This window comes from Carcharhinus amblyrhynchos, chromosome 2, assembly GCF_965287045.1.
Source record: "Carcharhinus amblyrhynchos chromosome 2, sCarAmb.v2.hapA, whole genome shotgun sequence".
Lineage (NCBI taxonomy): Eukaryota > Metazoa > Chordata > Chondrichthyes > Carcharhiniformes > Carcharhinidae > Carcharhinus > Carcharhinus amblyrhynchos.
This window is the reverse complement of record NC_137325.1, coordinates 131437372-131450277: the sequence shown is the minus strand read 5'-3', so window position 1 is coordinate 131450277 and position 12906 is coordinate 131437372. Positions and strand designations below refer to the sequence as shown.

Below are 12906 nucleotides of genomic sequence, written 5' to 3'. Positions count from 1 at the left end.
GTATCCCATAATCAATTTTGACTGCCATGAAACTATTGTTTTACTATACAACATAGAAATAGAAGAAAAAAATGATAGTGATCCTGCCTTTGAATTCTGCAGGGCCACTGTATCTGTGGGATTGTCAGAGAATCCTTCATTGTTGTTGACCATCTGTTTTTCCAATTTCCCCTCCTTTCTGCTCACCCCAAAAGCCAGAAATGCAAATTGTTTGCCCTTCACAGATGCTTGCAGTGCTTCTCCAGCTTTTCCTGCTTTTATTTCATATTTTTCAGATCATTATTTTTATCTCAACTGTTTCGGTTCTCTTTTTTCTGAGAAAAATAAATGTGGAAAAAATACCAAGTTTTGATTTCTTGCTTCTTACGACATCCAATTCTTGTTCAAGTTCCTCGGAATTATATTTCAAGTAGGATGTCATGTATGCACCTAAGAGAGAGGAGCAAAAAATAAGTGATTACTTTTTCAATTATACTTATTCCCTCTAACAGCATGTCTACGCACATAAATATTACTTCAATTCTTAATAATAATGGAGAGACTGCTATTGTCAGTTTTACAATTCTGGCTCAATTGAACAATGTAAAAAGTCTGACAACACCAGGTTTTAGTCCAACCTATTTATTTGATAATATACTCACAAGCTTTCGGGGTTAGCCCCTTCGTCAGGTGAATGGAGAGTTCTGGCCTCAGACAGAGCATATAAAGCACAGACAGTTTAGAGATTACTGATTAGAATGCGAATCCTTACACCTAACCTGCTGTTCAAGACCTGAAGTGGCTGATAATGTGAGTGGAAGGAGCACTGATCACAGGTTAAAGAGATGTGTATTGTCTCCAGACAGTACAGTGAGTGAGGTTTTGCAAACCCAGGCAAGTCACGGGGGTTACAGATAGTGCAACATGAACCCAAGATCCCTGTTGAGACCGTCCTCATGTGTGCGGAACTTGGCTATCAGTCTCTGTTCAGCGACTCTGCGCTGTCGTGTGTCGTGAAGGCCGCCTTGGAGAATGCTTACCCGAAGGTCAGAGGCTGAATGCCCGTGACCACTGAAGTGTTCGCCAACAGGAAGGGAACAGTCTTGCCTGGTGACTGTCGAGCGATGTTCATTCATCCGTTGTCGTAGCGTCTGCATGGTCTCCCCAACGTACCATGCTTCGGGACATCCTTTCTTGCAACGTATCAGGTAGACAATGTTGGCCGAGTTGCAAGAGTATTTACCATGTACCTGGTGGATGGTATTCTCACGTGTGATGATGGTATCCATGTCGATGATCCGGCATGTGTTGCAGAGGTTGCTGTGGCAGGGTTGTGTGGTATTGTGGTCACTGTTCTCCTGAAGGCTGGGTAGTTTGCTGCGAACAATGGTCTATTTGAGGTTGTGTGGTTGTCTGAAAGCAAGTAGTGGGGGAGCGGGGATGGCCCTGGCAAGATGTTCGTCTTCATCAATGATATGTTGAAGACTCCGGAGAAGATGTCGTAGCTTCTCCGCTCCGGGGAAGTACTGGACGACAAAGGGTACTCTGTCCACTGTGTCCTGTGTTTGCCTTCTGAGGAGATCGGTGCGGTTTTTCGCTGTGGCGCATCGGAACTGCCGATCTATGAGTCGAGCACCATATCCTGTTCTTACGAGGGCATCTTTCAGGGTCTGGAGGTGTCTGTCACAATCCTCCTCATCTGAGCAAATCCTGTGTATACGGAGGGCTTGTCCATAGGGAATGGCTTCTTTAACATGTTTAGGGTGGAAACTGGAGAAGTGTCCCCAAGCATGGTACATTGGGGAGACCATGCAGACGCTACGACAACGGATGAATGAACATCGCTCGACAGTCACCAGGCAAGACTGTTCCCTTCCTGTTGGCGGACACTTCAGTGGTCATGGGCATTCAGCCTCTGACCTTCGGGTAAGCATTCTCCAAGGCGGCCTTCACGACACACGACAGCGCAGAGTCGCTGAACAGAGACTGATAGCCAAGTTCTGCACACATGAGGACGGTCTCAACAGGGATCTTGGGTTCATGTCGCACTATCTGTAACCCCCGTGACTTGCCTGGGTTTGCAAAACCTCACTTACTGTACTGTCTGGAGACAATACACATCTCTTTAACCTGTGATCAGTGCTCCTTCCACTCACATTATCAGCCACTTCAGGTCTTGAACAGCAGGTTAGGTGTAAGGATTCGCATTCTAATCAGTAATCTCTAAACTGTCTGTGCTTTATATGCTCTGTCTGAGGCCAGAACTCTCCATTCACCTGACAAAGGGGCTGACCCCGAAAGCTTGTGAGTATATTATCAAATAAATAGGTTGGACTAAAACCTGGTGTTGTCAGACTTTTTACTGTGTTTACGCCAGTCCAACGCCGGCATACCCACATCAATTGAACAATGGCAGCTTCACCAATTCAGGCTCCTGTTTATCTATCACCAGCTTTTAGAAAGAGGTCGAACAGTTTGTAAACATCCTACATACCAATTTCTCTCGAAGATCTGCAGTAGCTAGATTTCAACTTGACCATTTTTATTATATAATGCATATTATATTAATTATCATATTTTATACTACATAAAAACTAGTAGCATAAAAACTAACAAGGTCAAAGAAACCATTTTAACACTAACATGTAGATAAGAAGTTATTTTATAACCAGTATTAACTACATATGCTCTTCAAAATGCCATATTAAATAATGGCTGGTCTTGAAAGAGATGCGTTATACTCCATGAATCGATGTAATAAACAATCATATTGGAAAAACTGTATTTTCATTTAACTACCAATATATAATCATTGCCTAAGTGTCTCTCTGCCTCATGGGAAGCAAATCATTACAGAACCCTGATATAGTTCCATGGGACAATCAAAATATAACCCCATTGGATTTCTGTTTAAGATACTGTAGCTAGATGGTGTCAGGATGGAAGATACAAGTGAAAGCTAACCAAATTTACCTAGCAACAGCTGGACCCAATTGTTAAGCCACCAACAGCAGGGACTAAAGAAATGGGTTCTGTAAAGCTTTGCTGCTGGCCAGAGTCTGGAGACTGCAGAGTATCATAGAATGCCTACAATGCAGAAAGATGCCACTCAGCCCATCAGATCTGCACCAACTCTCCAAAAGTGCAGTCCACCTGGGCTCTCCCCCCCCAATCTTTCCCCTAATCCCATACATTTACCATGGTTAACCCACCTAATATTGACATCTTTGAACACTGACAGACAATTTAGCATGACCAATTTACTTTAGCTACATATTTTTGGACTGTGGGAGGAAGCCAGAGCACCCAGAGGAAACCCATGCTACAAACCATGTTAATCTCGCAAGTAGAGAATTTCTGAACAGACCAGAGGCCTGACAAGGTGAAACCTGTGACCTATTTGGCATGTGCAACCAGCTAAAGCTGCAGAAATCATTAAGTATACAAGTTCTTTAAGTTTTTAAAATTTATGATCCAAAGAATCCTATTTTGCCCAATTTGATCAAGTCTTGTAAAGGAGAATTCACACTTGCCAAAATACATACAGTTGTTATTTAAAATACTAACACTCTCAATTTATATAAAATACCATCGTTCTCTACAGAGGTGAACAAAATTATAATTATGGCCAAATAAAATATAGATCACCTAACTACATCACCGCAAATCTCCTCTGAACCCTTTCTAATGCTATCACATTCATCCTAAACTGTGGATTTCAGAACTGTACATCATATTCTTGCTGTAGTCAAACTAACGTTTCATATAGTTCCAGTATAACCACACTGCTCTTGAACTTTATGGGTGGAATTTTACGAGATTTTTAATTTTAGTGTCCAGCCAGCGTGAAATGCGACAGCCGTTAATTCATTTTTTGGACAGGTTTTCGTGCCCAATCTTATGCACTGTCTCTGAAAACATGGGCCAGCCAGTTTCTAGCCAAAGAGGCTATGGGCAGGTCTTAACTCACCTTTAGAGGGAGGTATTGTGCATGTGCAAACCTCTGATTCTGCATGTGTGCGTTAGCAATAGCAGGGATCTGATAGAGAGCTGCCTGGACCTTACTACTGCAGGCAGCCTCAACTTGCTCCCCCGCAACTATAATCATGGGAGCCTGTGGACCGAGATGCACCCCTGCCACTCGGACTGATTGCAGATCTCATCGGTCGCAGGCAGAGTGGCAAGGAGCCCCCCAACACCCCATTAGCCCGTCTCCCAGTCCTCAATCCCACGTTGGCCCTGCCCACTGGCACTACGCAATGGGCAGTGCCAGGCTGGTAGTGCCCAGGTGCCCAAGGGGCACTCCTACATTGCACACAGCTTCCCCGGAGAGCCCACAATGGTCAGCAGTTCCACCAGCTAGGCCAACACGACTGCCAGCCATTCATGGGGAGCAGGAGTGTTTCCTCACTGGAGAGGAAACATCTCCTGATGAGGTCATAAACGTAAGTGAGTCTGGGCAATTGAGCACCACACATGTTAAATACATGCAAAACACTTAATTTTAAATAAACTAATAAGTCGTGTCAGAAATCTGGGTGTCGTAAAATCGTGACAGGCGCAAAAATAGGCACCACTCCTACTAGCCGCTTTAACCCTAATTTTGACATTTTTCCATCGCAAAACAGGCGCAAAGAAGTCGTAAAATTCCGCCTTATGAGTCAATTAATAAAGGCAACTATACAATATGTCTTCCTAACCACTTCATTAATCTGTCCTGCTGCCTTAAGGGACCAGTGTATATGCACACCAAATTCGCTCTGATCCTCAGTGCTTCCCAGGGTCCTGCCGTTTTAGAACATATAGAACATAGAACACTACAGCACAAACAGGCCCTTCGGCCCACAAGTTGCACCGATCACTTCTATACCTACTAAGCCATAGACCTATCTATAACCCCCAATCCCATTAGATCCCATATACTCATCCAAAAGTCTTTTAAAAGACCCCAGCAAGTTTGCCTCCACCACCACCGACTGCAGCCGATTCCATTCACTTACCACCCTCTAAGTGAAAAACTTACCCCTAACACCTCCTCTGTACTTGCTTCCCTGCAACTTAAATCTGTGTCCTCTCATAGCCACCATTTCAGCTCAGGGAAATAGCCTCTGAGAATCCACCCTATCTATTCCTCTCAACATCTTATAAACCTCTATCAGGTCGCCTCTCAACCTTCGTCTCTCCAGGGAGAAGAGTCCCAGCTCCCTCAACCTATCTTCATAAGGCATGCCTCCCAATCCAGGCAACATCCTTGTAAATCTCCTCTGCACCCTTTCAATAGCTTCCACGTCCTTCCTATAGTGAGGTGACCAGAATTGCGCACAGTACTCCAAGTGGGGTCTGACAAAGGTCTTATAAAGTTGCAGCATTACCTCCTGACTCCTAAACTCAATCCCTCGATTAATGTAGGCCAGTACACCATACGCCTTCTTGACCACATCCTCCACCTGTGAGGCCGATTTAAGAGTCCTATGGACCTGGACACCAAGATCCTTCTGCTCTTCAACACAGCTAAGACTCCTGCCCTTGATATTGTATTCCTTCATCCCATTGTCCTGCACAAGCATGTTTTTCCCTCTTGTTGGATCTCTCACCACTTGCCACAGTCCCAGTCTAGCAGTTATGTCTTTTAGGCCTCAGTCAGCTCAGTCTCTGGTGGTACTACTGATGGACATCAAAGTCTCCCACCCAGAGTAAATTCAGCATCCTTACCACCCGCAGTACTTCTTCCAAGTGGTGTTTAATATGGAGAAGTATTGATTCGTCAGCTGGGGTGGGTGGGACATAATAATCAGCAGGAAGATTCCTTGCCCGTGTTTGACCTAGTGTCATGAGACTTCATGAGAACTGATTTTGAGGACTCCCAGGGCAACTCCCTTCTGACTATACACCATTGTGCTGCCACTTATGCTGGGTCTGTCATGCCGGTTGAACAGGACTTACCCAGGAATGGTGTCTGGAACATTATCTGTAAGGTATGATTCTGTGAGTATGACTATGTCAGGCTGTTGCTTGACTAGTTTGTGAAACATCTCTCCCAATGTTGACATAAACCCCCAGATATTAGTAAGGAGAACTTTGCAGGGTTGACAGGGCATGGTTTGCCGTTGTTTCCAGTGTCTGGGTGGTCCGCCCGGTTTCATACCTTTTTGTTTTCTTAGTAGCAAATGAACACAGTGGAGTGGCTTGCTAAGCCATTCCAAAGGGTTTGGAGTCACATGTCAACCAGACCAGGAAGGACAGCAGACTTCCTTCCCTAAAGGACATTAGCAAATCAGTTGGATTTTTACAACAATCAAAAACGGTTTCACGGTCAACATTCGACTTTTCATTCCTGATGTTTTATTGAGTTTAAATTCCACCATCTGCCATGTTGGTGGTATTCAAACCCTGGTCTCTGGATTCATAGTCCAGCGACTCTACCAGTGCACCATCTCCCTCTCAGCAATATCTTACAACCTTAACCTTTCCACCATGTCACACTTCTTGCCCAACATCCAGTGTTGCACAAACAGAAAGTTTGAGAAGACCAAAACCATTGCCTTTGATACAAAGCTGGCTGGGAGAATGAACTGTGAGGAGGATGCAGAGATGCTGCAGTTGATTTGGACTGGCTGAGTGAGTGGATTAAAGCATGGCAGATGCATATAATGTGGATAAGTGAGATTATCCACTTTGGTAGCAAAAACAGGAAGGCAGATTATCTAAATTAAGAGGGGAGAACGTACACCAGTTGCTGAAGGTAAGCATGCAGGTGCAGCAAGCAATAAAGAAAGCAAATGATATGTTGGCTTTCATAGTGAGAGGATTGGAGTATAGGAAGAGAGGTGTCTTGCTGCAGTGTTACAGGGCTATGGTGAGGCCACAACTGGAATATTGGAAGCAGTTTTGATCTCCATACCTGAGGTAGGATGTTCTTGCTATGGAGAGATTGCATGAAGCTTTATCAGACTGGTTTCTGAAACGTCAGGACTCAGGTATGAGAAGAGATTGAGTCAGTTGGGATTATATTCACAGAAGTTTGAAGGATGAGGGGATCTTCATTGAGACTGATAAAATTTTAACAGTGCAAGACAGGGTAGATGTAGGAAGTATGTTTCCGATTGTGGGGTGTCCAGAACCAGAGTCTAAGGATACAGGGTAAATGCTTTAGGATGAAATGAGGAGAAATTTCTTCATCCAGAGTGGTAAACCTGTGGAATGGGAGCAAAGGATATTGGGGGAAGGTGGGATCAGGCAATTGAGCAGGATGATCAGGCATGATCATAATGAATGATGGAACAGGTTCAAAGTGCCGAATAGTCTACTCCTGTTCTTATTTTCTATCCTCACCATCTGCTCCGTTCCGAGGACCAATTTCTGCTTCTCTCTGGCAACAGCCAAAGCTGAAACCAAATCATTCAATCATGGCATTGCACTGGACCCAGAAATGAGCTTCCAACCATATATATGACCCATGACCAAGATTGCTAACTTCTGCTTACAAAGCATTACCAAACTCCACCCCTGCTTCAATTCACTTGCTACTGAAACCTTCATCTGTGTCTTTGACTATTCCAATGTGTTTGCAGCCAGCTTCCTAACTTTCATCCTACATAAACTTGCACTCATCCAAATCTCTGCTGCCCATACCTTTGCTCATGTCAAATCCTGTTCACCTTTCATTCTGGCTTATCTACACACAAATTTACAATTCTCATTCATGGTTTTAATCCTTCCATGCCCTCATCCCTCCCTATCTCTATAATCTCCTCCAGTGCTTGAATCCTCCAAAAGGTCTGCACTCTTTCTCCAAAATCACTGATTTTAATTGCTCCAACACTGATTACCAGCCATGTTTTTTTAGCTGCCTGGACTTAAGCTCCGGAATTCTCTGAGCCCTTCTGTATTTCTCTCTCCTCCATCAAAACGCTCCTTAAACCCACCTTTTTGACTATATTTCTCATCATTTGTTATGATAGTGCCTTTGTTGGCTCAGAGTGAGGTGTCTTGCAACATTAAAGTACCTATATAACTGCAAGCTTTTATTGGCCACTGTACTGTAACACAATTATAGCAACTAATATTAAAGAGCACTATAACTAAAAAAACGTTGTGCATTATTCACTTTAGAGCCAAATGTCTGGTTTAAAGGAAGAACTCAAGGGGGCAAAAATTGGAGGGCCCCATGGATGGCACAGTGGTTAGCATTGTTGCCTCACAGTTCCAGGGACCCAGGTTCAACTCCGGTCTTCGGTGACTGTCTGTGTGGAGCTTGCATGTTCTCCCTGTGTCTGCATGGGTTTCCTCTGGGCACTCTGGTTTCCTCCCACAGTCCAAAGATGTGCAGTCAGGCGGACTGGCCATGCTAAATTGACCCTTAGTGTCAGGGGAACTAGCAGGGTAAATTGCAGTGGAGTTATGGGGATAGGACCTGAATGGGTTGGATGTTGGTGCAGGCTCACTGGTGTTCAGAAAGACTGATGGCTACGCACACAGGACTGGTGCACTGGTAGATCTGCTAGAAAGCTTCTGGTTGCTGTCATGGGGAGGGAAGTTGTGACATGGCTTTGCACTTAGCTTGAAGCTCATTCATTCTCCCTTTCCAATGTGGAAATGGTGACCAATGTCACGAGAAAATTTGTGGATCCAACCAAGATGGCTAGTGTCTCAGCTTCTAATACAGCACAAACAGAAGCCACACAGAAGTGTTGCAGTAGAAACTCAGGCTGAAGTCATGGAAATGTAGATTGCATTCATGCAAACTCAGACTGCTACCATCATGGATAGAGTACCAATGTGAAAAGGAGCTCAAAGCAGTCCAGTAATTTGTCTTCCAACATATTACCAGAATTGCTGAAGCAGTCCTGCAGGGCTTTCAGTAGCTCCACAGAGCACATAACTGGTGTGCTCTCCTTGGCAGACAAAATTTGTCCACTCAATGCTTTTTTCACCCAATAATATTTTTTTATTTCTAAAAATATGCATTACAAGACATCGCAACTTGAAAATTACAGTAAGTGCCATAAAACTTGACTTGTTTCCATGCATTTTTTCAATCTTAGCTGCCTCTACACAAATTTTCAATATACATTTCATGTCAGGTATAAAGCCTGTGGGAATTTCAAGAATTTGTCCATCTAATGTTGCCAATCCGCCAGTGTCTTTGCTGTTCGCCTTCATCCATCCAATCCCATACTGAGATGGTGTAATCAAAGTCAGTGCAGCTGTAATTGCACACCTTTGTCTTGTAAGACATTGCCCACCAGTCAGCAGCCTACCGCCAACCATGCTGCAGCCACTCAGCCACTGGGATGCCACAGTGTAGGAGCACTAGGACAAGAAAAAGCATACGGAAGATAGGCACGAAGGAAATGCACATGGGTAATTAGTTGATTTTATAAAGGTTGGATGGCTTGCTTGAGAAGGTTGATTTGGAATGTTTATCTTTGGGTGGTTTTCAGTTTCACAATTTGTTCAAGAGAATAATGTGATGCTTTGCAGTAAAGCTATGGAAAGGTGTGGGATTGTTGTTGAATAGTGAACTGGGCTTGTGTTCACTGATTTTACAATGAGATGAGTCAATAACAGACAACAGACAGAATGGAAATACTTTAGATGCTTCCTCCTCTTCAGCTGCTCGCCATTACCTGATACCAAGGGTATGCAGAATGCAGCAAACCACAATGAGCTATGATATTTTATGTGGCAGCATTGCTGACACCATAGTTATTGTGATGGCATGTTAGTTTGGTTGCGCACCAGGGTGGCGAGTGAGGGAGTCAACGGATGAGTCTTTGTCACCCAGTAGCTACCTTCTGGTCTATTGCAGTGTCTCAAATAATGATGGTACAGCAGACTGGTACTGGATAAAGGCATTACGATCGCTGCCAGGACATCAGTTAATAACTTGTATGATGCTATGCATATGGCATACTAACTGCACGGAGGGGGAGCAAAACCCCTTATAGTTGAACCGCATCCCTGAATTTATGTGCAGTGCTTGCAAAACAATATATGTGTAGTTAGTGGCAGCCAGCATCATGGGGAAGCCAGCTATTCAGGTTGACTCATGTACACATTCTGCTGGCTTCCATCTGCGAATAAAGTCAATGTGTTCCCTTCCATTCAAACAAAAACGCAATGCATACAGCAGTGAGCAGTGAAGAGGTTGAGGCATCTCCCTTATCCAGCACAGGAGGAGCCTGACACCAAGATATGTGGGGCCAGGATTACCTTCACTTCCACGAGGATCACTGCCCTCGCCCTATTCTGGGACTGCAGCTCCAACTGTAAAATGAGAGATTTCAGTGAACACCTCCTTTGTGAATCAATGTCGTGTGCAGTGTTCCTCACTATGTTTGAGATCTGAGAAATGCGCTCCAATGGCCCTGGGTGGAGATGGCCTCTTGTTGAGAGCCCTTCTCATCTTCCTCTGTCTTAGAGCGATATTCCCACTGCTCATTCACTTTTCAGAAGAAAGGATACAGATGGGAGGAAGTGGTCCGAGCAGAACCCTTAAAGCAAGAACCATGTGCCACAGTACTCCTTCAGAAACTGTAAAAAGTACATAAACGAAACAGTTCTACTAAATCAGTAAGAGCAAGTAAAAAATCAATCAGCAACCAACCTGAAAGTAACTGATGGTTCCTTTAGTGACTGATCAGGCTGGGGTGGGGAGAAAAGGTCCTTTCCAGTGGAATTGTGCAAAATTAAAAGGAGGTACTGGAGTACTGGGCTCAAAAATGACAACCAGAGTGACCATACCATTGTTACACACTTGACTGACATCATGATCTAAGTGACCTTTAGACGTATGCTCTGATTATTTCACTATAACGGCACCCAACACAGTCCAATCCAGAAATACATGCATGAGAAGTCTGAACACAGCAGATAAACCTCTCCCTGAAACTAAGACACACTATGCAACCAAATTTTACAACCCACCAATCCCCAATTGTTTACCCTAAACTAATGAAATTTCTTGCAAGTCCCAATCTAAGACAGATAGTTGAGGGAAGGTGAAAAGTATATAATTTTGTGGTAGACTTTCAACAAGGCACATATCGTCACAAAATGAAATAACTAGGTGGCTGATGGTGGCAGGGATTAAAATCATTTCCTTCAGTGCTAGAATTCACAACTTCTACCATAATAATTTCATTCAACTTCTGCTATAAGTGAAGTCTAACTAACTCCCACTTCAGAAACTACCAATCGTTTTAAAACATGCTCCAAACTCACATGTCAGTAATGCAGTCAACCAACAAATTTATAGAATTCACTTGCTTGGGCTTGTTCAGATATTTAATGCTCACAACTGAAACCACGGCACAGTTCATTTAAAATCACTTAACAGTTTAATTTTGTTATCTCCCCAGTTCTGAGACACAGATTCAGTTGCTCAAAGGAAAACGTCCAAGTGGTTAGATTGCTGACACCCCCGGGCAACTGGCAGATCGACACCAATTAGTTCACTCCTAACACTGTAACTGGCATCAAATACAACAACCTTTCATCTTCATTGAATAGGTAATGAAAATTAAATGTCTTTGATCAAGTAAGTGTTTTTGATCCCACCACACCCAATGCCTCTTGAACTCTGGGAGAACTGATAGCTATAGGCAGGAGAAAAAAACTATTCTTGTAATTAGAGATGTCTATCATGCAGGATAAATCACATTATTGTCCAACCTATTGAACATGCATTGAAATTGTCAAAAATGTTATGCATGTCTCAAAAGCATGAGAACAAGTTACCACAGCTTATTGTATATCATCAAGTACAAGTTCAGACCACTGACTGAGGCTTCAAAGGAAGGGAAATTATTGTCTCAGTGCACGATTCATTGTCACAGGATGGCACTGTAGCACAAACAAAATTAATCTCTTGCTACCATTATCGTGGAGCCATCGAATGGTGCTGCTTGGTGGCACCGTCAATGACACCTTCTATCACTTTGTTGATTATCGAGTGGACTGAAGGAGCGTTAATTGACCAGATTGGATTTTTTTTCCCGTGCTGCTTTTGATGGGCAGGACATACCCAAGCAATTTTCCACATTGCCAGTGTTGTAGCTGTACTAGGCAGGCAGCAAGTTCTGGAGCCCAAGTCTTCAATACTACTACAAGTATGTTGTCAGGATCCATAGCCCTGGACTACCCAGTGCCTTCAGCCATTTCTTAATATCACATGAAGTGAATCGAATTCGCTGAAGATTGGCATCTGCAATACTGGAATCCTCAGTAGGAGGCAGAGATGGATCATACACGTCTGGCTGAAGATGGCTGCAAATGCTCCAGCCTTACCTTTCGCACTAATATGTTGGACTCCACCGGCATTGAGGATAGGAATATTTGTGAAGCCTCTCCTCGTGTTGGTTGATAACTGGCCACCACAATTCACAACTTGATGCAACAGGACTGCAGAGCTCAGTCTAATCCTCTACTTGTGGGATCACTTGGCTCGATTGCATGCCAAACCGCATGCAAATAGTCCTGTGGTGTAGCTCCATCTCATTTTTAAGTGTGCCCAGTGCTGCTTCTGGCATGGAGTCTGGCACCCTTGATTGAACCAGAGTTGATTCTCTGGTTTGATAATAGTGGCAGAGCACAGGGTTAGCCCAGCAACGAGATTGCTGCTGGTGGTTGAATACAGTTCTGTTGATGACCAGTTTTGAGTTGCTAGATCTGTTCGAATCTATTCCATTGAGCACACAACATAATGGAGGATATCTTCAATGTGAATACGGGACTTTGTCTCCACATGACCAATGTGGTGGTCACTTCTACCAATACTGTCATGGATAGATGCATCGGCAACATATAGATTGGTGATGGTGAGGACAAAGTCAACTAGGTTTTTCTTGCTTGTTGGTTCCCTTACCACCTTTGGCAAGCTCAATCTAGCCCAGGACTGCTTGCACAAATGATTACCCGGCACAA

General features: G+C 43.8%; 1 protein-coding gene across 3 annotated transcripts in view; it reads right to left on the bottom strand.

The window, feature by feature from the left end:
- lmbr1 (limb development membrane protein 1) overlaps positions 1–12906 on the bottom strand; it is a 226494-nt gene that overhangs the window by 87375 nt on the left and 126213 nt on the right. For all 3 annotated transcript variants that reach the window (XM_080212882.1, XM_080212890.1, XM_080212898.1), the window contains one exon: positions 343–429. In XM_080212882.1, coding sequence (XP_080069008.1) covers positions 343–429 — 87 coding nt within the window. The remainder of the gene's footprint in view (positions 1–342; positions 430–12906) is intronic.